The sequence below is a fragment of the Phoenix dactylifera genome, unplaced genomic scaffold (genome assembly GCF_009389715.1).
Source record: "Phoenix dactylifera cultivar Barhee BC4 unplaced genomic scaffold, palm_55x_up_171113_PBpolish2nd_filt_p 000007F, whole genome shotgun sequence".
Classification (NCBI taxonomy): Eukaryota; Viridiplantae; Streptophyta; class Magnoliopsida; order Arecales; family Arecaceae; genus Phoenix; species Phoenix dactylifera.
This window is the reverse complement of record NW_024067666.1, coordinates 3,997,142-4,022,812: the sequence shown is the minus strand read 5'-3', so window position 1 is coordinate 4,022,812 and position 25,671 is coordinate 3,997,142. Positions and strand designations below refer to the sequence as shown.

Here is a 25,671-nt window from a genome sequence, read left to right as displayed (position 1 = left end):
TCTTCTCTCTCCCCGCAGCCTAAAGCACAAATCCAGCTTAGATGCCACCTTTGATGTTAGAGAGATATTAAGACCAAAAGTTTTTGTCAATCTAAAATAATTTTCTATACCTTCAATTTTTTTCTAAGACCCCAGGACAATATTCTGATAAGAAAGTTGATGAATGATTTTTAAACAAGACATATAGATTCTAGTTAATCTAATAATCATCATGCACGAATGTCAAACTATTTCGACCACTTTATGAAGCCCTAATTTTGATTAAGCAGCCCGATCAGAACAAACACCGACCATCAGATAGTTCTTTGCCTCCTATCTATAGTGATGCGTCCGCCATTCATTCATCATCGCATATTGATCCGCATGTGCGAATCTCAACACGTCAACCCATCATGCCGCTTCCGAATGCGCACGTGAGTTCATTTCACGCAAATTCGAAACCAGGTCTGGCTACCGCGTCCTCCCTTTCCCACCCAAGGGGCTTTCGTCCTTATCATGCGTGGGAAAGGCTTCGTGCATCCTGATCCGGTTTTCTGCGGGCCCCCAGGGGTTAACGGGGCAATAAAACCAACCCCCCTTTCGGTAATTTCCTCTCTTCCTCCCCTTCATTCCCCACCGCTCTAGCGTTTAGCCAAACCCTCTCCGTTCGGAACCCTAGAAATCTCTCCCGTCCCAATGGCTCCCAAGAGACGAGTCGTCAAAACCGTCCGCAAATCCACCCCCAAATCCAAAACCCCCGCCTCCAAATCCAAGTCCCCCGCTGCCGCCGCTGCCGAAACGCCCGTCTCCGAAGTCTCCCCTCCCTCCTCTGTGGCCGCCGAGACCCCCACCTCCGAATTTACCCCCTCCGCCGCCCCCACGCCGGCCGACGCCGAAACCCCCGCGAAGGAGCCCGCCACCACTCCGGAACCCGCCTCCACTGAAACTCCGGCCTCGGAGCAGGCCGCCGCCCTCGAGGCCACTTTGGGGGCCTCCGGACCGTCTGCCGCTGAAACCCCCGCAGCGGAACCCGCCGTTTCGCCGGAGAATGTCTCTATGCAGGCCTTTGAATCCGAGGCCTCTCCGGAGGCGTCCGGACCGGCTGCCGCTGAAACCCCCACGGCGGAACCCGCTGTCGCGCCGGAGAATGTTTCCATGGAGGCGTCTGAACCTGCGGCATCGGAAACCCCTGCGGTGGGACCTCTGGAAGCTGCCACAAAACCCACCAGAAAGACCACCCGGGTGGTAAAGGTGGTGAAGAAGAAGATCATCAAGAAAAGAGTTCCAAAGGCATCGCCTGCGTCCAAAGAGGAGGAGAAAGCCCCAGAAGCAGCAGGAGACTTACCGGCGGTGGCAGCAGAAGAAACCCCTGCCCAGCAGCCTGAATCCGAAAATCCTAGTTCTAATGCGGCAGCTAGTGAGGCTCCTGTTCGGCAGGAGGATGCAATGGAGACGGAGAATCTTGATTCTAGAGAGGAGAACAAGAATCTTCCAGCAGAACAGGATGGGGGAGAGGGAGTGGAGGCGGCAACGGTGGCTGCTCCTAGAGATGAGGAAGCAGGGATATCAGAGCGGCAACGGCGGAGGAAGACGGAGATCTTCATTGGAGGGCTGGATAGAGATGCGAAGGAGGAAGACATAAGAAAGGTGTTTGGGAAGGTTGGAGAGATTGTGGAGGTGCGGATGATGATGGATGGACAAACAGGAAAGAACAAAGGGTATTGTTTTTTGAGGTACAAGGAGGCAGCTCAGGCTAAGAAGGCTGTTGCGGAGTTTGCCAAAGTGGAGGTATTTGCAGTCTTTGTTCTTTGCTGCGTGATTTTTGTTTGCAGGCTTAGATTCTGGTTTCTCTCTGCTTTCAGTTTTACCCCCTCCATCTAAACTATTTTGGAGCTTACATAATAGGTTAAGAATGCCATATTGTGCAATCATATGTCCATTTACCTCTATACAGCTAATATGTTGAAGTTCAAACTTCAAATTGCTTTCTTGCTTACTTTTGTTCCTGTTGATATATTGGAGTTGTTATAACAACTTATTAATCTCCTCAAGGAAACTTGAACTCTTAAATTGATATGTGATTGATGAATGCTGTAAAGCAATTGCTCTAATATCCAATATCATGACTAAAGTAGTTTTACTTGAATTGATTTTAATGGTTCTTGCAAGAACGCTTCTAGAAAACTATCATCATATAGATGAACAAGCCTGTCAGTTTTTGTCTGTATACCCAAAGCAGCACTGCTTCTTAAGATCCACCTATCTTCATGGTTCGAAAATAAAATTGAGTATAAAATTTGTGATTCTTGCCATGATAGCCAGACATATCCAAGGTTAAATGGTGTTCTAGGCCGACTTTAAATGAGTTATACCACTTACCATCATGAAACATAAACAAAAAACATTAACAATCCGTTCTTTATGGGGATGGACAAAGACAATATGAACTCCAAGCAAGATTTGCTGTACTGGTCGGTACTGTACCATACTTGATATACTGTACCATATTGGTACCGAATTAGTATATTGTACCATATCATACCAACATTCTGTAGAATGAACTTTACTGCATCATATCGCATACCAATATTGTCAAATGATGGTACCGGTACGGTGTCTGGTATTGAGATGGCGAACCTTAACTCCTAAGCATATATAGTGAAACCTTTGGAGTATGCCACACTGGTAATGCAGCCAAAAGAAGGATGAGGAGATTAGTTAAGTCCATAAATGTGCTTGCATAGCTTGCTGGACTTTTTCTGAAGTTGGAGACCAATGGATATGATCATAATATATACCTCCTCATTAAGATAATCATGGAATGCCTAGTTCTCAATTTTGAGTGAGCAAGTATTGGAGTGAATTCAGGTATGAGAGCAGGGAATTTGAGTTCTCTCTCTCTCTCTCGAAAAAGAAAGAGAGAGCGAATATGGGTACAAGATTCCAAAGAGATTTCAAAGCAGTTGCTTTAAGAATTGGAGTACAATATTTGTGGACTGATGCGGATTGGTTGTACCATATTAGTAAGGTACTAGGTCTATCACACACCTTGGTTCATTATTATACTGACACATGGTATGTGCCTAATAGATCTGTTCAACGGGTGGGCTAGGTTGGGTTCGAGTCGAGCTCAGTCTAAGATATAACTAAAAGAAGTCGGATCCACACCCTACTTGGCCCGGCCTCTGGGCCTACTTTCTAGGCTTGAGCTCGGTACTTATCGCCTTTGGGCCAGACCTCGAGCTTCCGCCATCTTGTTTGTGCCTTAAGTCTTCAGGAGGTCTTTATGGTCTCGGATTGGAGCCTGTTGCTGGTCTTAAAGAGCCATCAGATCTCATCCTCGTCGGTGGAGGTGCTGGCAAGGCCGCACTCCTCGTAGTGGAGCTCGGTCTTGCAACCATATTGGCATCTCTAGCAAGGTTGAGGCGGTAGACAGGGTGGGACATGAGGTCATAGAGATTGCTAGAGAGGTAGAGGTGGGTAGAGGATTGGAGGAGATGGGGGTCGACGTTTGGAGAGTTACAGGGTACGGGACTGGATGAGGCGATGGGGGTCGATGATCTCCTAGTGAGCACGACGGAGGAAGGGTTGGAGGGTGATGACACTGGAGCGGACGACGGTGAGGGAGGACTCACTGTCGCGGAGGGAGGGGTGGTGTGTGTGGACCTCATGTTTCACTTGCTTCTCAAGATCCGATGCCATAGGATTCTACCTTAAGTCTATGCCTCCTTTGGCACCTATGGTCTGCACCTCCTTTCTGGAGGCCCCACCAAGCTGTCTATCCTTCATTGTTGATCCCACAAGAAAGTGAGAAACCGTTGAAGTGGATAGATCCTAGCACCAAGGACTGCTACAACCTCAAGTACAACAACTGGGGTCGTTGACGAAATCGAGAGGCCGCTGGACGATGCTCGATGGCCAGAGGCGTTGTCTTGGTGAGGAGATGCCCTCAATTGATGTCGAACACCGAAATCTATGACCTAATGGTGGGCTAGGGCATTCATTTGTGATATATATTATATTTTTATAAGATCCGCATCTAGCTGGGCTAATCTAAACTCGAGCCTGACTTATTTAATAGGCAGGCTCATATTTTAGGCCCGACCTGGTCCGTTAGGCTAAAATTCAAGCTCAAGCCCGTCCGAAATGTTCCAGGCTTGAGTGGACCGAGCGGGCTGTGCGGCTCATGAACACTTTTGCTATGCCAGAACCAATAGTCATACTATGTTTTAGTATATTACTATACTAATTTGTACTATTACTAGTAACCTAGCGGTATAGGTATTGAGTTCTAGTATGTTAATCACTGAGTTGGGTCATCCTTGGTAAAAGATTTTGGTTGCTAGCATCTAATTATTATATTGGTTGCAAGGTTATAATTATGATCACTTATTTGGGTAGTCTAATGCAACCTATAGGGTTGTGTAATGATTGGCATTTGCTTTGTTCAACTGTATGATCCCACATACAGTTATGTTCGCATGACTCATTTTTGAAGTGCCTTTTCTCATTAACCTAATAACTTTGTTGATAATTGCTTATACTTGTAAAGATGATTAATATCTTCTACCCTTTTTATTACTTTCAACATCATCTGCTTCATGCAATACCATCATCATTATTGCTTAATTTTTTTAATACTGTTAGGTGGTTTAATTGTTTTAAATTAATGATGCTTTATATCATCAAATTTGGTATTTTATGGTCCCTATGCACTTTGCTTGGGTGAATCATTTTGATGTGTTTGATTTAGTAATCTGGACTCTTCATATTGCCATGAATCTTGGTGACATTCTGATTTTGATATTTTGATATGCAATTAAAGATTTGTGGGAAGCTTTGTGGAGCTGCAGCTCTTGAAGGGAATGATACAATATTTCTTGGGAACATTGACAAAAAGTGGAAAAAAGAAGATGTGAGTATATTCCTCATTTTTAAATAACAATTTCTTTGTAGTTGTCAATAATACAAATAAAAGCTAGAATATGCTGTTATTTAATGACATGTCCTCAAAGATCTGTTCTCTGGCTGAGTTATTTTCTTTCATGTTATTTGATGAGCAGGTCATCAACCTATTACAGGAAATTGGAGTTGAGAAGATCGACACTGTCACGGTCATGACTGATCCTAATAATGCAGATTCCAATCGTGGATTTGCATTTCTTGAACTTGAAACTAACAGAGATGCACAAATTGCGTACAAAAAACTTCAGAAGAAAGATGCTTTTGGAAAGGGTCGGAATATTAAGGTTGCTTGGGCTGAGCCATTGAATGATCCAGATGAAGAGGAGATGCAGAAGGTCTCCCCACCTTTCTCCACCTCTCCCTCTCTCTCTCTCTATCTTTCATCCACATCCCTCCCTATTTTCCCGTCGCTTGTGACGGCTTTGATAATTTTAGGCCATAAATTATGATGTGTTAGAAGTTTTAATTTGCTCATCAGATTAAAGTGCATATCACTCACTGTGCTCTACTCCATAACATCAAAATCTGTTATATAGTTATTGCACCTAGAGCTTACAATATGGCTTTTTTCGTGTACCAAGCGGTTCTGTTAATTTGGTACATGGTTTTAAAAATTGCAAGTAATTAAAACTGTTGTATTTGTTTTTTTTTGTGTGTGTCTTTTACAAGGTTTATACTTTATATAGCAACGAAGACTATCGTTTTCTTCTCTGAATGGAGCTTTATGTGTCATAATGCACCATACTTTTTTACTTATGGCTTATGACTTGGGATTTAGAACCATGGCCCCACAATCACGCATGCACAAGGCACAGGCATGTTAAAATTTCTGCTGTAAATTATGCTTAACAGTTTTAAACACTGTAATGTGGAAGTCATTTTGGGTTTTTGTCAACTTTCCAATTCTGTGTCCAATTATTATGGGCTAATTGTAACAATTTTCCTTCCATCTTTGCATTATTCTTGGATGTTGAATAGTGTTCAGATAGTGAACTGTTTATTAGTTTGTTCAATTGTCTGATAGTATAAAGTGATGTGGTCTGCCTTAGGCATGCACAGAATATGTTCTCACCAATAACTGCTTTTCTCTTTCCAACTTTTACTTTTCACCCGCAGCAATTTGGAGCAGATATCCATTTTCACTTCGGGATCTTATGTGCATGAAATGACCTCTTAAAGGAGACCCATTAGTCCCACAGAAGAATTTTGTTTTTATGTTTCTGATGTCTTTGATTAATGACTGACAATTTCTTGTCAAATCTTTACTGTATTGATATGGTGATCCACATATCTTGCCTTTGTTCAGGTAAAATCGGTTTATGTTGAAGGTATACCATTATCTTGGAATGAAGACAAAGTGAGGGAATCCTTCAAAAAATTTGGGGAGATTGAGCGTATCGTCCTTGCACGTAATATCCCATCAGCTAAGAGAAAAGATTTTGCCTTTGTTAACTACACAATGCGTGAGGCTGCTGTTTCATGTATCGAGTCATTTGATAAGGAGGAAATAATTGAGAGTGGCTCAAAGGTTCGGTATTGATCTATTGAATGATAATACGTTATACCCCCTTTTTGATTGATTTTAGTGGTCACTTTTGTGTTTCCTTTGTCCAGGTAAATCTTAAAGTATCACTAGCTAAGCCTGTGCAAAAGGGTAAACAGAACAAAGGAGGGTCAAAATCTAGTAGCAAGGACAAAGAGAAACCCAAGGCAGTCCATCGTGAGTCAAAATTTCTTCAAGCCTCTGTGCTTCTATTTGTATCGCTGAATTGTTTTTTAATGTTTATTTATTGAGCTGTTTTGTTCTTCAAATCAATGCTCCTGAATCTTGTTCATCACCTAAAGAAATTAATACTACAAGTTAGTTCCTTGTGGTTATTAGGTCCAATATTAGCATTGTTGTATCTTTTTGATGCATGGTTTCCCTCTTATTGAGATTGTAGAATTTCTAAGAACTGCTGATACTGTTATTCCAACAGAGTGGCCATAATGAACCAACATTACCCCATAAATATGCGGTTGTCTATTTAAATCTGTTTCATTTGATTGCTCATTCATTGTAGCAATGAGTTGTTCTTTTTCCAAAATATCCACTCAAATCTCCTTAGTTTTTCAGCATGTCCTTTCATATTTGAACCCAGGTTATAGTTTCTTCTTGTTGAGCCACTTTTTCCCTCATATTTCAACCACTTAACATTTAGTGTTGATCTATGCATCTAGACATCATTGTTTTGTATTCTCCATCTTATGTGCAAGAGGCATCCATATTGTGCAATCTTTAACTTATAAGTATTTGATCTTGTTGCATTTTGTGTTAATCTTGAAACTTTATTATCATATGAAAATTGTCTTTGTTGGCCTTATTTACTCATAAGGAATCTGAAAATTTGTTATATATATATGGTTGTTAATGTGATCTGGATGGCTGGATGCAATATAGGTGTCCGTTATAATGCTACTTGTAGGGGTGTAATTTAGTTGCAAGCTGACCCTAGTTCAAGGTTGGATCAACAGTGCCCTAGGGCTAGCTTGGTCTTGATATGAGCTAGGCTAGCCAAGCTCAGTCTTGACTCATCTATCATCTGGCTAGATTGAGCTTAGCACAGTTGGGCTCACTTCAAGGTGAGTGGAGCATCTAAATGGCAGTGAGAGGAGAGGTGGATGATGCAGGTGGAGATGAGGGGAGAAGGTACTTAACATCTCAGTTTCGATCATCTTTGTCATCATAGTCATTGTAGTTATAGATCTTGGCCCCATTATGTACTGTTGATGAGTGATTGAGAAGAAGAAGAGGAGGGGGAACGACCTTGGTGCAGATACCACTTTTGCCATGGGTTATGAAGGAGAAGATTAGGGAAGCGGAAGAGTTGAGGTTGAGAGATTAAAGATTTGGGTATGTCGGGTCTAAAAATGGTGGATGATTAGGGGCTTAGGGTTTGCATTTGGGAAGAGAGAAATGTTGAGAGGAAGAGGGCTTACGCCTTTGTGGCTCTTCCTATTTGTTAAGTGACATTTGTATCTGTTCTTTGGCTGTTTGATTGTTCCATCCCATCTGCTGCCTTTTTTGAATTTTCCTGTTCTGTACTTTGGGTTGACTTACTATTTTCGTTTGCTTGCTTTCTTTTTGTTCCATCTCCCATAACACATTTTTTACATGTAGTATTTCTATCTTTTTCTGTCACTTATAATTTGCAGTTTATTGGCTTCTTCTACTATTTCTTAGCTTGTATTATCAGTGTTATATTATTCGCACTACGTGATCAACTCCCCCTTGGCAAGTTTCTCTATCATGTAGAATCCCTAGCTATGACTGCATTCCTTGCCTGGGAAGGGTATGCAGCTTCTAGATAGTGTTGAAGAAGAACACATTGGTTTGATCTAATTATTTCTACTGTCTTGTTGGTTACGGGCATGGCCATGTCCTTTCTTCAGTCAGTAGTGTTCTTGGCATATAACATGTACCATTGGCATCTTTCTTAAGTTAGTCTATCTACGACTAGTTTAATGAAACTTGGTTTCAAGTTCATTTTTAGTATGTCCATCACCACAGCAAACTTGTCAGTCTAAATGGTAATTTTATCAGATTAGTAGTTTCTCCCTTATACATGCCTTCCAGGGTTGCTTATAATCCTTTAATTTATTAAACTTTCATAGAACCAACATAGTTTTTGATGTGTTGTATCACATGTTATATCCAAGTAAATTAGAATTATGTGTAGATTTTTCTGTTTAAATTCTTGCTTTACTTGCCCAAGCAAGAGTTTGATGGTGATATACTGGTTCGGCAATAGTTTGGTTCTAACTGAATCTTGGTTCCTGAACCCTTCCCCATAACTTTGGGGCATGGTTAATTGTTTTAATTCATTTGTGGCTTCTGCTACATCACCTATATACGGACATCCAGATGAAGTAAATGGCTTCTCAGTTTTGTTACTATTCAACCATTTCTTTTGCAGCCAGTAATTCTTTTAGTTAAGAATAGAATGTGTCACACAGGTAGTTCTTATTTAATTAAGAATAGAATGTGTCATACAGGTAGTTCTTATTTAGCTAACAGGCTGTAATAGTATGTTGTCCAAGTATAAAGAGTTCTCCTCTAGGAGAAACTGATTCTGATGTATTCATAATCCACTGTTTTAGGAGAAGTTTTGCTTATAAAGTTTTCGCAAGTAGTCATTTTTAATCATATCAGCACTAATAGTTTTAAAAAAATCTTTTCTAATCATTTTTCTAGGTGAAACAAATGTCACTGCTTCTTCCAACAAGGGAAAGCCTTTCAAGGGTGCTCATAATACTAGTGGTGGGGATAAGAAATCTTCTACAACTCATGAACTTCTGAGTGTTTTGAGGGAGCAGGCCACTTGGAAACAGGGACAGATGGGTTATGCTAGAGGTATGCTTTGTGGTGAATGAGCTTTACACATCTTTACAAAGCCATTTCCTTATCATTTAATGGGGATCTTACTCGATGATCTTCTATTGTTGTATCATTTACTTTGGTCATAATTTGCTTGTTGGTAATCATGCTTATGTCTTGTTTCATGCCTTATTAGTTTCCACCTGTTTCTAATTCTGGTTGTTTATAGTTGATAGGAAGAAATTTTATGGTGTTGAAACCAATGTTAGAAAATGATACTCAATTTTGGCAGTTGGGTAACCTTATAGTGCAAAAGCGGTCGATAACCATGAGTTTCTTTTTGAGTATATGTTTCTACTTTTTAGGAATTCTGTGAAATTGTAAGTGTGATCTCTTGGGAATCTTGCCAGTCTTAAGAACAAGCTTCAACCTTTCTTCCTGGTGCTCAATTTTCACTATTGCATATTTCATGCTTAAATGTAGATCACTATTTTTTAATATTATCTTGCTTCAACTACTTTTGTTCTTTCTATTTGTCATTTGTTATATTTTTTTCTATAACTTTATTTCATGCTGTTTTCTTTTTCAACTTTCTAGATCCACTTTTTGAAAATTATGCTTTTTTTTCTTTTTTTTTGGGCGAGCCCTTCCTTTTTTGGAGGATTTCTGTAGTGCTGACATTTTAGGGTACTTGAATATGACATGATGCAACATAACGGGACACTCCTGCAATTTGGTATTTGAAGGACCTGTTTGTCTACCGAATTGCTGGCACTCGGTGCAAATTTTGGAGTGTCTTGTTTCATAAGTTCAAATTTTAGATAAAGATAGGTTCTTAAATTTCTATGTAATTTATTCGTAGTTTTATCTCTGGTCTAATATTAAGTTCTGAATTAACCAAAGGTTCCATTCTTAATTTGCCGTCTCTCCATAATATTTCTATATAGCAGTTGTTATTTACATCATTGTGCAGTTGTGAAACAATTAAATGATATGTTTTTTTTGATGTGCGTCATGATTTTTTTTTAACATTTTTATTGTTATTTACAGAAGTTTATGGCTTTTGATTGTTGCTTCCAGCTTGAAGACACTGATGCCATATAGCCAAAGATTACAGACAATACACAATACCTAAAAATTATGTTACATGATATTTTTTTTCTTGATTTGTTTTCTTTATCTTATTTTTCCTTCATTTCTGTAACTTTTCTTGACTAATATTTTTCAGAATCCTGAAACTCGAACTGTTGAAACTGCTGACCTACAGGAACCAAAACTTGACAGGCTTTGCCCAGACTGAAACAGAATTCAATTTTCACAACCTTGGTTTTTAGGTTGATTAATTTCATATGTTCTTTCTAGATGACTAACAAAGGCAATTGGTAAATTATCTACTATGGGTGCTGTGCTAATGTTAAGCTCATCTTTGTCTTAATGCCACAAGAAATTATGTCAATTTCTGGTGGAGTTAAGATCAGCCATGACCTTAGTAAAGGACGGTCAGAACTGTTTTATCAACTTATACATCCTTGCTATTAGATCTTCCATGAGAAATATTACAGATGGCTGTTGGTTGACCAACTCGTTTAATGCTTGTTTAAAATAAATGGTGACTTAAAAAGCTTGTCCACTCTGTTGGATCATTCTATTATACACAAGGCATCCTTCTTTTGTAGTTTTTAATGGTGTCTATGGAAATTTAGTAACACATCCTATATTCTTTCTTTCTTATAATCTGTATTACAATGACTCTCTTTTTACTCTCATTGTGGATTTGAACAAAATGCTTGTTGCTTTTCACGAGGAAGGTTCCCAATCTAACCTGCTTATTATCAATATCATTTTCTGTTCATTTGCAATTTGGCATTGAATTAGAAATTCCCATTTATAATGCTTTTTGGCCTAGTGGGTTTATTGCCTTAAAAAGTAACTACCTTGTTTAGTTTGGAAGGATTCCCTATTGTATCAGAATTGTTGGCCTTATCTGAGACCTGGTTTAGCATGGAGCAGCATTAGGTTAATAATGTTGGTGATTCTTTGATGAACATTGATTTCTAATTCAGCACTCAGTGAACATGGCAGTGGTTTGTAATTTTTCTTCAAGTTCCTGGTATCCCCATAAACAAGTTTCTTGGAGTTCATTTGTTTCTTTTGGGTTTATAGTGCCAGGTCCTGCTGTCCAAGAATATCCACATGTGTTACCTGGAGGAAAGCGTGGTTTTTCTGCAATGGTAATTCCTGAAAGCTTGTAAACATATGCTTTCTTAAGAAATCATCACATCATGCTCTCAACAATATGCCTGATTGTGCAGGGAGATGATGCAGTGTATTCGGATTTGAGAGGCTATCCTCGTGCCCGACTTGAGGGTTCTTTCCCAGTTGCTGGCTCAAGGTCTCTTTTTTAAAATTTTCTGAAACTTATTTCACATGAAAATTGCAATCATGATGATACGTTGTTTCCCCTTCATTTCTTTCTGTTACATCAATTCACACTCAGTTAATCTTCTGCTGTTTTAGCTATGGTGCACCGCCCCCCGGCACTGGCACGACTGGATCTTCTCTGCCATACTATCAGCGTCCTGCGGCTGCTGGGTATGCCAGTGGTATGTTTTGGATTTATGCCGATGTTTTTTTCGTTAATTTTGGTATTTGTTTACTGTAATCAAATATTGTTCTTTTGTGGATTATCAGGTTCCCTTTATGGGACTTCTGAGTACCCAAGCACCCTTCAGGTATTGACCTTAAAATTTTGCGAAGGAAATTTTATTTGTTGGATTTGTATTGTTGACAAAAAGAGAGATGAGAAAACCTAGCAAGCTTACACATTTTGGCACATACATGGTTCTAAGAGTCCTTATGAGTGATGACATCTTTTTTAAAATCTTCCAATTTCATGCTGTGTGTTTGTCCTTTATCTGTTTTGATACAACAATTTTCTATTTTTGTTCCTCCAGACGAGGCAAGGAGCTCCTCCATATGGAAGCAGCCTGTATCCCAGATGTAGGTTCTGTTTGCATGCTACTGACCCATTTGGATTAGTGTAGGGCTCATCCTCTATATTCATAGAATATTTCCTGGATCCTTGTTGAACCTATTTTATGTTTGTGTTGCAGATTGATTGAAATACTGGAATATATGCTCTCTCTATTCAACCTTGCAGCAATCATTTGGGGATACTCTGGTGCGGTCCCCCCTGAGAACTTCAAACATATATATTTTTGCTGATAGGATGCGGCAGTTTCTGATACAAGCTTCGATCAGCTTAGCCATTTTGTCTCTAAAGCTTTTAAGCTGTATCTATCAATGCAATCAAAATTACCCTATTTTATTAGCACCTGGATTTTAGTGCTCTAGTGAAATTGCTATGCGTTTCTTTTGTTCCTTTCCTTGATATGGATACATTGACCATGCTGGGTTGTTGATATTTGCACATGTTTCATGCTCTTTGTGCTTGCGATTATTCTTGCATAGGCGATGATTGAACAATTATACACTATTTGGTCAAGTCTTGTTTTGCTGACTTACACAATATAATGACAAAGCGAATGGTAGGTTGGTTATGTTTGACTTGTTACTGCCAAGCCTTTTGGTTCGAAGGCCTCAGTAATAATAAAAGTTTTGTATGGAACGAATGGTATTTGTTGCTGAACAGTCTGGCTGGGTTAAAAACAATTTATGTTGAGTGATTTCCAATGTCTATATACTCGGTGATTTGTGGCATTTTTGAAGCAAATTTAAGTGTGAGATTTTAGAATAGATTGCTGTTCTTGAAACTTGTTGAGGGGGAAATATTCAACAATTCTTTTTTATGTTTTTTCAAATGATGAATTTCTCAGATGTTTTTATGTGAAGCTAAATATGCAAGGGCTCCATAGTCATGCTTGAACATCACTGACTAACTCCTTGTCAATCTAGGTTCATTTCAATATGAACAATAATACAGACAATCCAATTGACTGCAATAGAATGATTATATTACAAAAGAAGGTATTGGCAATGGATATATTTAATTTAAAACCTTATAAAAATTTTAAACATTTCCATTGATTTTATTTATTAAAAAATTTTAAATTTTGGAATTTAATTCTTTGTATTTATTGTTAATGGGCCATAGTAATTGCACCTGTTAAAGAAACTAAAAGAATTATGGAAATGAGTTCGAATGGAAGATAAAAATCTGTTGATAAATGAATTTTAATTTGCTGAATGTTACTTATGAGATCCTGATTTATGTAATCTGGTTTGAACTTGTAGTCCAAATAATTCCATGTCATGACGTATCTGGGATAATCATATTCAGTGAAAAAAAGAATACGTGTACAGAATACAGGATTGAAGTGAAGCAGGATACAGGAATATGAATGTGACTTCTACATGTAGTTTCCTGAAGCTGGACATGGTTACAATTGAAAAGCTTATCAGGGTTATTCGCTGTATATGGTTTTTATGGCAATCATGATCTGATTACGGCAGTAACATTCTGGAATTGTTCATTCGGATGCTTATGTCCACATTATAGATTCCTCTGTGCCGTTCACTGAGGATCCTAAGATGCTTTCTCTGGGCCATCATCAGTGGCCGATGGTGGACCACTCTCTGAGATTAATGTGGCTTTGGTAAGGGAGGCAACTTGAAAGGAAAACTTGGACGAACTTTTACCGAACGCTCTGAATCCCCCCTCTCCATAAGAAACATAATGCGTGTTATGGACTCTCAATACGGGGAAAACACTTATGAAAACCCTAAGGGCTCATTTGGTTCGCAGGAAAAAGAGGGGGGAAAGTGTGGTCAACGGGAAAGTAATGAAATGCCTCTTGTTTGGTTGGAGTTTTCAAAGGAGAGAGATGGGAAAGTTGTATTCCCATGGGAATATGATTCCTACATTTCATGGGAAAGTCTTTCCCATGAGAAACATGGGAAAGTTACTTTCCCATGAGGTGGGAATCACTCCTTTTTTATTTTTCCCAAAAAGACCCTTCAGCATTAAAGAGGCATTAAAGACCTAATTTTTATTAAGGGCATAATAGAAATTATACATAACTTTCCTAGGAAAGTGGATGGTTAACCAAACATAAGTACTTTGGAAATTTGTCACTTTTCCATGGTTAACCAAACATGCCAAAAATACTTTCCTAGGTATCCTCTTCCTAGAAATCTGATTCCCAGGAATCATATTCCTAGGAGGGAAAATACTTCCCGCGAACCAAACGAGCCCTAAGTGAAAGCTGGAAGGTCCGTCTTACCACGTTAGGCAAGCTTCCAGGGTTTGGTTCTACCTTTGTGCAATCCTCCTTTTATTAAAAAAAAAAAAGGCACTCCTGTCGGCTGGAGGCTCTGATGTTTTTTTTTACTGAGGAAAACAAAAAGTACTCCGAGAGACGGTGAGTGTGCAAGCATTAATTTGACAATAAATTTAACTATTAGGTAGTTGTTGATAATCCCGTCCTCGTACCACCAAAAAAAAAGAGAAGGATTTGTTAGATAAATATTTAATCATTTGTTTATAAGGTACAAAATATCCCAGGGACATGGGATTCAAATGTCAGTCACGACCCACACTATCCTGTTAGTAGCAAATCAAATGATTTTCCATCTTTGCGCTTGTTTTCCTGAGCGCATAATCCAGGCTGAAGCACGTCCCAATCCATCACCAAGAGAGATATTGTATAAAATCTAAATCACAGAAATTTAACCAAAAATGTTATCCAAGGTGAGAGCTATCGTTACAAGAAAAGTCTCTTCATGTTGCATGAAAGATGTGGGATTTCTTCAAAAATCTGGTCAATAATACAAGTTTTATCCATTCACGGCTATCCTCGCACCCTAAGCTGATCTCAGCCACCCCACCAGTTATATCTTTTTTTAGATCTCTCTACAGTATTTTTACCTGCATAGATTTCTCTGCAGTAAAAAAAAAAAAGATAAATATATAGAAGTCATTGTTGTTATCAGCCATTGTCGAGCCATGGGCCCTGCCAGTTTGTTGATCGTGATCCCGCTACCCAACAAAACCCCGCTGTGTCTATCTCTTGTCGACTCCTTTTTTTAGGTATTTCCGTGGTGGCGCAACTAATTTAAGTATATTATGCTTTATATAAAATTATATTGGATAAAATTAGGAAAATAAAAAAGATGGCGGTTTTTGTGTTCTAAAAAAGCTGGGAAGCTAATTATGCGACGATGGATATTTAAAAGCAAAAAAGAAGAGAAAGAAATTCCCGTTTTTTAATTTGTATTTATTTTTCACAAGTTGTTCCCAATACCAGCCGATATCCGGAGCTAACCAACACGCCGTTTTCCTGTTTTGTGCTGTCCCGGCACCGAAATTAAGCGTCGGGATCGGCTCCGGACCGCCAATCCAGTCTGCCAATCCGCCCCAGGTCAGTCCCCAATTGGTTTCTTGCATTCTTCCCGTGTTCTGTTTTTGTTTTCAAGCAATTTGGATGGTCAAAGATTGTTTTTTTATTTTTTTTTGCGTTTCTTGCCTGAAATCGAGCTGTTCTTATTGTTCTTTAGTCCAAATCTTTGATCTTTATGTATTGTTTTGGTGAAAAGTCTTTGTTTTTAGGTGATTCTTGCGATGTTTCGATCAAGAATGTTATGGGTTGTGTTAGAAGCTCCAAAAGATCCCTCTTTTTTGGCCGAATGGTTCTTATTAGTTCGAGTCAAGGGTTCGTTTTGTTTTAATGTCCTGTTGTTTTCTTTTTCTTTTCCTTTTTTTTTTTTAATTTTGGATCAGTATATACTTTAGTAGTTTAACTCTATTATATGGAAATTGGTTGGTGGGCTAATACCCAATTTCTTCTCTCATTGGTTTCTAGTTGATGTTTTGGAGAATGGTCTTTGGGATTTGTACTATTTGGTGTTGATGCGTCACTTTGACTATTTTTAATTCCAGTTCTGTTTTGCATTCCAGCTTTGTACTTGCTTTGATTTCAGCTTTCTGAGTATGCCCTTTTTTTATAGAAATTTCTAATATTTGGTTCATTGTTAAAAAGGTTTCTTTCTGTTCAGGGGAAAGAAGTCTCAGTGTATCAATTGATTTTGTTTTGTTTAGATCAGCAATCAACCTTCTTGCCAATTCTATATATTTAGTTTCTGAACAGAAGGAAATAAAGGGTAAAAGCTGATACGTATACAAACTGCTCATCAGGATGACAGGAATTCTCTTTGATCACAAGATCTGAAGACTTTGGGTTTGGGTTTCTTCTAATGCATGCAGCTGGTTTTGTTCAGGTATCAACTTGAACTGTTGACTTTGTTGCTTCTCCGTTTCTGTTAAGTCCATCTATTGCTGGATCTATGGTTTAGTAATACTAATAACAATTTTGAGCATAATTACTTTCTACAGAGTTACACTGCTTTTATTAGTTCATGTGGATTGTGTAGGGTTAGGCTAACAGTATATTATAAGGATGGGGTTCAGAGAAGGGAACAAGGTGGAGGTTATGAGAAGAAATGAGGATCGTTATTGCTCTTGGATTCCTGCTAAAATTTCTTCAATACATGGAGATAAATACAGCGTCAGATATGACCTATTTCTGACAGCCAAAGGAAAGCCAGTAGTAGAAAGTGTGCACAAGGAAGATGTTAGGCCTTGTCCACCTCCTGTTCATGGAAAGGAGAGATGGATTGTTGGTGATGTAGCCGAGGTGTTCGACCTCCATTCATGGAGGGTTGGAAAGGTTGCAAAAGTTCTGAACAGCAATAATGTTGTCATCAGACTCTTTGGCTCAATCCAGCTTAGAGAATTTCATGTCTCTAGTCTAAGGGTTCGACAAGCTTGGCATAACAATCAGTGGGTCGTGATTGGAAAGGTAGAGGACCAATTTCCACTATTCTTGAAATCTCCTTTCACCCATCTGTTATCTGCTATCCATTCTATCATTCTGACCCTTTTGTTGTGATTTTGTGATTAAATATTGTTCTTACATTTTATGATTTAGGGCAACTGTTTATGGTAAAAATTGTATCACTTTTCCATTTATTGAATTTCATAATTTTGTGTTCTGAATAAAGCTACTTCTGATTCATCATGTTTGGTGATTGCTTGCTATTATGTGTTGCTGATCCTTAAAAGCTGTATTCAGAAGCATGATTTATAGGGTATTTCTTCAAAGTCCATTAATTCTCATGGATTTTGAAAGGCAATTTTGTGTTTTACTTTTTACTTGTTAGTGTGTAGTCCCAAATTTGTCACAAAAAAAGAACTTGTACTACACATCTAGCTCATGATCTCTGTCTTTGTCAGACCATCATGACTTTGCTTTCTTGTGTTCTACACATTGGCATTTTTGGGTTTAGCAGATATTTGCAACAACTGCATACCATGCTACATTTGGACTGCATTGCTTCTCTACCTTTTGCTTTTGTATGAGTTTCTTTGACACTGTTCTACTACTGTGTAATGCGCTCTATCATAGCCATTAAGCTTAAGGTCAATGCCTCAATGGTAATGTATATGTTGCTAGGAATTTAACATGGCATGCAGTAAGCAGCATTTGTTTATAAGCTTGTCACCTATCCTGTGTTTTAAAAGTCATTATATGGCAGGAAGTTCATTTTCGAACCCAGAGCAATATAACCTCTTAAGTATCTTAAACATTTCATATTATTATGTGACCTTTATGTACCTAGTTCCTGCTCAGAAATTTCACATAAGCACATGAAGCTCTTACATATTTGATGACATAAATCTTTTATTTTCAGCTTCCATGCGGTAGCAATTGATAAAAATAAAGAACATGGTTGGACTTGGACATGTAATCATGTATACACGAACAGCTTGATGCTAAATCCTTCAGATGGTTTTACTGACATAATAATGGGATCTTCAGAGTCCAGTAAACAAAGTCTAATTAGCGGACCCATGTGTTTACACCCTAGTTCTGGCATTCTATTAATGATGCTTGGTGGATGGAAGACACTGACCAGTTCTGGTTCCCACTTCTCATTTACTTTCTTTGTCCAGGGTAAATTCTTGTTGCGTAGGACTGCATATAAGAGACATTCGATCCAGAAAAAGAAATACATCCTCTAAGGCTGATGCAAAAGATGCTAACAATAATATATTGGAGATGGGCATGGTTGAGACCCAAACCTGATGTTGAGAGGAGACGAGTCTAAATTTTTCCAGTCCAAACTTAGGAAATGATTTGAGTTATATGAACTCTAATTTAGCCTATTTTGAACTATCTGCCTTTTGTCTGACATTGGCCAGGTTGGGATCAGTCCCACTCAATATAGCTGAATCTCTTGGTGAATGAAGAGTTGTAATAGTGCCATTTAAATCTTAGAGTTTACAATTCAAATATCAGGACTTAATATGGTATATACAAAATATTCCATGTATATAATCTTATTTAACATGCAAGGCGTCAATGTAACTATCCGTAGGGAAACTCCAGATTGCATATTTCATAAAATGTCAACAGCATATATTGAATATCATGTGCTTTGAAGCCATCTTTAAGATAAAATTTTCTGCTTGTGACACAAAAATAATGCGATGCAAAGCAATTCTAAAAGTAGTCTAGAATGTGACAATACTGAAGCTATTAATTAGTCAACAGCTAATCTGTGCTATTAACATCAAACTTAGTTTAGTCACTGTGGCTCCTGTGATTTTCAACTGAATACCTTTTTGCCCTGTATGCTTATAATTATTCTTATCAAATATCATTTGGCAGTAGACATTACCTATGTCTTATGCTTATAATGGTTATGACCATACCCTTTTTGATAATTGTATTCTTAATGATGTTTACTACTGTCTCAAAAAATATTTCAGTCACCTCTTGCATTCAGATTCTGGTGGCTGCAAATAAATCTTTAAGTTCAATTTTTTCTTGTGGTAAGAATATTCCTTTTGTTTACTTTATTATCCTGTAGGATTAATGGTTTTGTTTACTGATCTGGTAAATTCAAAAGGAATTTGAATTTGCTCCTTTTTAATTTCATAATGTATCCCTCAGTAGTTATTTATCATTGGATGGAAAAGAGTAATGGAAATTGATTTCTGAAGATTGTAAGCATGACCTGGAAAACAGCCAGTCCTTCTATTGCTTCCATTTTGCAACTGTTATGCACAAAGAAATTATCAATTGTTATTCTAATTTATCTGGTTAATTGTGTTCTGGGTTTCAGGTTAGTGGAAAGAAGCAATTTATCAATGGCTACAACTGTTCTAGCTCCAAATATAACATAGACTTAGGTTGTGAAGCACATGGAGGTATATCTGAAGATGCTTGCGCTGGACAGAGATATGAGCAAGAAGATGATCATTTTCGCTCTTTTTCTCCTGCAAGAACTGGAAAGAAGAATCTCAATTCCCACTGTATCTTATTACCAGATGTTGTGGTTCAAGGTACAGGAAGGAAAAGGAAAGCAAACCCAAAAGTGGATGGATCTTATCAGCTAACTACAAGACCACTGCCTAGAAAGGTAGATGCTGTTCCTTTATCAAAAGATATGATGGATGAGAATTGCCAGCATTTATCCACTAAAGGCAGAATAATTAAAATTTCTGAGATGGTTGTTAGTAAGGAGACCAATAATCATGCTATGCATCCATCTTCCATACCTTTGCAAATTATTGAAGAGAATAATGCATGCTCCGTTGCTAGTTGTAGTGGTAACAACTTACCAGAATATACTAATGAGAATACGAGAAAATATCCTAGAGATATTGCCAGTAGCTTTTTTGATGATGCCATGTCTTCATGTCCATCTGAGGCTGAGAAAAAGTACCGATGTGTTTCTGAAGATGAATTAGCTGCCAACATCCATGAATTAGAACTACATGCATACCAATCTACTGTGAAGGCTTTTTATGCTTTGGGTCCTTTAAGCTGGGAGCAGGAATCACTTTTAACAAATCTTCGTCTCTCTCTTCATATTTCAAATGAAGAACATTTACATCAATTGAGGCACCTGTTATCTGCTTAAACTTCTTGACTCCCACCTAATGATCCTCATCTTTCAACAAGGTCAGGTAATTGTAGAAATATCTCTAACCTTCTTTAAGGATCTTTTCCTGATGTACTTTGTAAATCATTCTGCTTTGTAGTTAGTGTAGGAGTGGTTATAATAGTTAGAATTTCTGTGAACTTGGAAATTCTCGGACTGTACTGTTGTTAGTCCTTTTATGTAATGTATGTAAATGTTCCTAGAGTAGTCAGGTACTGCTTCTTGCAATCTTTCAGAACTCTGTGCTTCTAACTTAGCTTGATGGCTGGTTAATTATAATACTAAAACAATTCATCTCATCATTGAAGTAACTTTTCCGTTGATTATGGCATTATGCTAAAGTTGCTTCTGCCAACAACCTACTTACAATTCCACTTTGTGAAAAAATGGCATCAGATTAAGTTAACCAATTGCATTAATGAGAGCTAAACTATTTGAGTTGCTTAAGCATCAGAAGCAAGGCTGTTCTCTTGCATAGCTCAAAGTTATCAGGAGTATGAGAATTTCACATATTTTTAAAGTGTGTGCAAGGGATATTTTTTGTTATCTAAATAGAATTTCAGCTATTTATCACACAAAATAAAATATGTATTTTCCTTGATACATCAATAGATTAAATGTCATCGCGAGTTATTTATTTAGTTATATTAAGAGGGTAAGCCTTGGCGCAACGGTAAGGTTGCTCAATTGTGATTTGGAGGTTATGGGTTCGATACATAAAAGTAGCCTTTTCGTATGCAGGGGTAAGTCTGCGCATATCCAAGCTTTCCCAGGTCCTGCAATTGTAGGAACCTTGTGCATTGGGCTACCTTTTTTTATTTATTTACTTATATTATAATCATGCTTTTGATTTTGCATATTTTCAAGAAGAGGAATTATCAGATCATCAATTAACAGTTATATGTATTTGTGATGTCATATTTCAATATGATGAAGTGCATGTTGCTACCTGTGCAAAATGGACAGATGCTGGCTTTTGAGAGGTAGTGTAGTGCTAAGAGGAGGATAATTCTCTTTCTGAGAAAATTTGAGTTGCTTTAATATGGTTGGATAACGAAAATAAAGAGAAAATCCTCTTAAAGATTTCATGAATAATGCTTCAGACAACTACTCACTTATCATCCTTCTCCCTTAAGGGATGTATCGCATTGCCCTCTATAAGGATTTTTTTGCATTCTTTTGTGTGAGTGCTGATACTATACCAGGCGTCCATAGTTCCGCTATCATATGCTGATGTCCACTAGATGTTTTTTTGATCAAAATCTCAACTAAATATGTGGTTTAAGAAAAGTCCAAGACAAGTGAGAAATGCTTGCATGATTTAGTTTGACATTTGTAAGAAAGTTTGTTCGGGCTGTTCTGTTACTCAGGCAGTCGACTGAAAGATTTTAAAGTATGGAGATCTATATGGTTGAAATTACTTGGAGTACACAATGCGAAGAACCGTGAAAGGTACTTGATATTCTTGATTGAGAGATAGGCTGCAAACCATGGGATCAAATGTACCAGATCTCAGGACCTAGACATCTCTCAAATGTCCCTTCAAAAAAAGAGCCATCTCTCGCATGGTCTCTCAAATGTCGGAAAACTGCAAGAGTGCTGAAGAATTTAATAATAATGTTGCAAGAATAAAAGACTTAGAAGAAGCAACAAAAATGAAAAATGGTGTAAATTCAGGATAGCTAGGCTTATGACCAAAGTTGCTGTTTCAAGCTGTTTGATTAGTGCATGCCTTCTGCCTATTTTTCAGTTTCATGGAAAGGTCCATATTGTTCTCCAAAAAAGGGGGGTCCATATTTTATTTCCTCATTAGCCTAGGGTTTTGGGTTATATTGAATGAAGGTTCTCAGAGTAATTGAAGCTGATTTTTATCTATTTCAAGAAGAGAGGTGTTGATTAGTCTACTCATCAGTCTCTTATGAGGCTCAAGAAATTGTTGTTATATTTCATCATTAGTGGGTTTGGAGCTTTATTTATGCTTCTGAAAGCAAGATTGCATGAACCCCTCTGGAGCTGGCTATCTCCTACTTGGTGGTATTGCAGAATAGGTACCCAGTTGTTACATAAACCCATCATAGGCATAAAAGAGGGAACAGCCATGAGCATGAAAAGTACTTAAATTGTTATATCTCAAGGCAATTTGCAGTCTCACGAGTAAACAACCTAATTGTAATACTGTCCAAGAAACTGATCAGTATAAGGGTTCGATGTGTTATTTCATAAGGTTGAATGACCTGTCTATAAGGTAATTGTTGAGGAGGCATGTAAGGTAATTGTTGCACATGTACGTATACAAGGAGTGGGCTAGATGCTAAACAAAATTTCTTGTTCATGCTACTGTAGGATATAGTAATGTTTGCCTTGTCTATTATCCAGTTCTTTACTGTTTCATCATGCAAGCTCATCTTTAACATAGGACTTTGCCCATAATTTCCTAGCACAAGATTTATTATCATCATTATATTCAGCTGTATGTTTGGATCCATGTAAGCCCTCCAGGTTTTGATAACAGAGCTTTAATGCTTACATAGTGGAATCCTGCCTTCACACCGTAAGTATGGAGCTGCACCTTACATTTGCAGGTATGATTACAGCTATAATCTGACAAAGAAGGTACTACGCTTCTTGTTTTGTAATATATAAGCTCTTTCTTTCATGTCATTATCTGAGTTTTTTTCACTAAAACATCCAACTTTCTGGTTCAACATTTTACATCTTTTACATATATTATGTCTTAGTTATCATATGTTGTAACCAAACCTTGTTTAGAAAATATAATATTTCTTTGGAGAATGCACAAGAGAAGGGCTCATCATTGAATCTTTTTTTCAAGATGTGTTACATATCTCTTTAGTCTCTGAAGTTTGTCATACTCCAACATTTCTTTGTTCTTTTTGAAAGTTGAAGTTCAAGTTCATGTTCACTGATGAAGTGCCTAAACACTTGAATAGAACTTCTTTTAGAAGCTTGATTTGTTAGAAAACTCAAAATCGCACCAAGGTCATTTTGTTGTTCATGATGACTACGAGTCTGCATCAAAGCATTTGCTTCATATATATGACTAGATGCAGCACTAGTGCTGCAAAGAATTTAATTAAGAATTTTTATTGATATTAATCTGTATGTATGATTGGTAATGGTTTTATTGGACATGAAGTATTAGGGTACGAAAGTGATATTAGGATCAGTCATGCCTAGAATGACAAATTGCACATTTTCGAGCCTCCATTTTCATTTCTTATCTCCAATTCATCAGTATATAAACAGAACCTGATGTACAATATATTGCAGAGGTGGGACTTCAGACAAGGTTTTGTGGATTAAAGATGGGGCTGCTAGATTCTTCACAGAATAAGGGATTGGCAGATGAAGGTTTAGGGCCTGTTTGGGTAATCCAGTAGGATTAGGTTGCATTTCTTGTTGAATTGATAGATTGGGCAGCTCACTTGCACAGGGCCCATATAAAGCCTGCTATCCTGTGGGTCTTTTTGTCTTCCTGTTTGCTTGGGATGAGGGCCTTACAGAATTGGGCTTAATAATTGGCCCTGACCCGGTCCGATGCACTCGGGGGAGCCAACGAGCCCTCGCCCTGCAAGATATTTCTATAGGAACATCCAAACAAATCCTTAATATATTGAAAATACATCAAAGGTGAGTGAAGATAGAAGATTAAGCTATGTTTGACCATTTTCAACTATAAGTTGCATATGGCTATGCCAATTTTGTCACTTTTATTTTATGACTAATCTTATAGAACTCCCCTTGAACACTCATCAACCAAGCTCCAGGGAAATGAGTTTCTAATAACTGAATTTATCGAGTTTCTGAGCGACAAAAGAGATGGCCATTGATCATCCATAACCTTATTTCATTGTTGATCGACATCAGTCATGGGTCAGTTGAGGTTAACCATATGAGAATATGATCTAACAAAGGTGATTCTGGTTTAACCTAGTGGCATAGGTATGAGCATGTTCTTAGAATGAGTAACAAATATACTTAACCATGGAAATATACATAACTCGAATGTGAGGTTACCTGGTAATTTGTAGCTCCAACACGAACGAACGCAAGATTAAATTTGAAAGAGTCGAACAGCTAAAAGAAATCTAAATTCATAGCAATTTTTAAAACACACTCCTAAACCACAATATGGAGATAAGCCAAAGCAAACCATAGATTGAACTTGATATGGCTTTTTAAAACTTGCCAAAGACGTTGCACTGACCTAGACTGGATAGGGTATCAGGGTAAAAAGCTCAACTTTGATATTTTGGAGTAACAAAAGCTTAGCCATTTACATACTCTCTGTATATCTATATACTCTGTTGCATGAGCATTACTATTATGTTAACAAAAATGCTTTAGTAGCTCAAAAATGTCACCTAAATAGTCACTGATGTGGTGTATTCTCGTTCCTCCTTTTAAATTGGTATCGTGAAATATGCCACTAAATGAAGCAAAGTGACTGGTGCAAGACACCCTGAGTGATATTTTCTTAGCATTGCTCGTGTTAAAGTGGGATTTGTAGCCTGCCAAGGCCAATTCTGTGATCATAAGATTGAGATTAGATCAAGGTCTAAATAACGGGCCACTCAAATAAAAATTAAATAGTTTTTTTTGGCATGTATATCCTTCTAAAAATTCAAATTTATATGAATATTTTTTAAAAATTTATATTTATTTTTTACCTCATAAAATACTATTTTTGCACAAATGCTCCTAACATAATGCTTCTTCAACACCATTAATAAAAAACCATATTTATTTTAATTAAAAATAAAATATAATTTTGAAATTATTTTTTTGTCCTCCATCACGATCGCTTTATAAATGTTTCTTTTTGCACATCTATTCATTAAGAATATTTTAGTTATTTTAATTTGAAACCGTTAATTTTTTAACGACGTTAAATGGCGTGGGTATATATACAAAAATAAGGATAAAAAAAAGTTAGAATAGCAAAACAAGTGTTAGACGATGGTATACATACAAATATCAATTTTGAAAGAGTATTCATGCAAAATTCGATATTTATAAGGATATTTATGAAAAAAATCCAAATTAAAATCTCAATAATGCTTAAGATGATCATTTAAGTACACCCTAATTGATCACTGCAATGGAAAATAATGGGGCCATTTTTTCAATCTAGTTAGAATAGAACAATAATTATCATAACAACCATTATTAATGATTACAGTAAATTTATCACATCATGGATGCCTTTTGTGCTCATAAAAATGTAACTCATAATAATACTTAACCCTCAAACACCATAAAAAGATAAAAATGACCCTTGTCATTCCTGTTATGCAATGGACATCCAAGAGCGGCTCAATGCATTTGGAGGTTTAAGACGAACTCAAAGGCATCAAAATATATGCATTTGGGGGCCTCGT

The 25,671-nt window shown here is 37.5% G+C and overlaps 2 protein-coding genes across 3 annotated transcripts; both read left to right on the top strand.

The window, feature by feature from the left end:
• Nucleotides 1-583: 583 nt before the first annotated feature.
• LOC103704515 (RNA-binding protein 47-like) lies at nt 584-12,797 on the top strand. Its single transcript, XM_008787844.4, has 12 exons — nt 584-1,767; nt 4,805-4,894; nt 5,043-5,279; nt 6,251-6,472; nt 6,559-6,664; nt 9,179-9,337; nt 11,465-11,532; nt 11,614-11,693; nt 11,819-11,904; nt 11,993-12,033; nt 12,256-12,301; nt 12,415-12,797. Exons 1-12 carry the CDS (start codon nt 676-678, stop codon nt 12,417-12,419), a joined length of 2,232 nt encoding a protein of 743 aa, XP_008786066.2. The 5' UTR covers nt 584-675; the 3' UTR covers nt 12,420-12,797.
• Nucleotides 12,798-15,368: 2,571 nt separating this feature from the next.
• LOC103704514 lies at nt 15,369-23,088 on the top strand. 2 transcript variants are annotated; one of them, XM_008787841.4, is made up of 4 exons: nt 15,369-15,681; nt 16,455-16,537; nt 16,691-17,118; nt 19,448-23,088. In XM_008787841.4, exons 3-4 carry the CDS (start codon nt 16,717-16,719, stop codon nt 20,246-20,248), a joined length of 1,203 nt encoding a protein of 400 aa, XP_008786063.1. In that variant the 5' UTR covers nt 15,369-15,681; nt 16,455-16,537; nt 16,691-16,716; the 3' UTR covers nt 20,249-23,088. The 2 variants fall into 2 exon arrangements, with proteins under 2 accessions (XP_008786063.1, XP_038971720.1); XM_039115792.1 differs by having other exon boundaries at nt 16,316-16,537.
• The last annotated feature ends 2,583 nt before the right edge of the window (nt 23,089-25,671 follow it).

Bases quoted from the DNA above. Each gene is read 5' to 3' on its own strand.
- LOC103704515 (XM_008787844.4), top strand. From the start codon at position 676: ATGGCTCCCAAGAGACGAGTCGTCAAAACCGTCCGCAAATCCACCCCC. The intron at 1,768-4,804 runs GTATTTGCAGTC...ATGCAATTAAAG, and splicing joins CGGAGTTTGCCAAAGTGGAG to ATTTGTGGGAAGCTTTGTGG. The intron at 12,034-12,255 runs GTATTGACCTTA...TTGTTCCTCCAG, and splicing joins AGTACCCAAGCACCCTTCAG to ACGAGGCAAGGAGCTCCTCC.
- LOC103704514 (XM_008787841.4), top strand. From the start codon at position 16,717: ATGGGGTTCAGAGAAGGGAACAAGGTGGAGGTTATGAGAAGAAATGAG. The intron at 17,119-19,447 runs GTAGAGGACCAA...TCTGGGTTTCAG, and splicing joins AGTGGGTCGTGATTGGAAAG to GTTAGTGGAAAGAAGCAATT.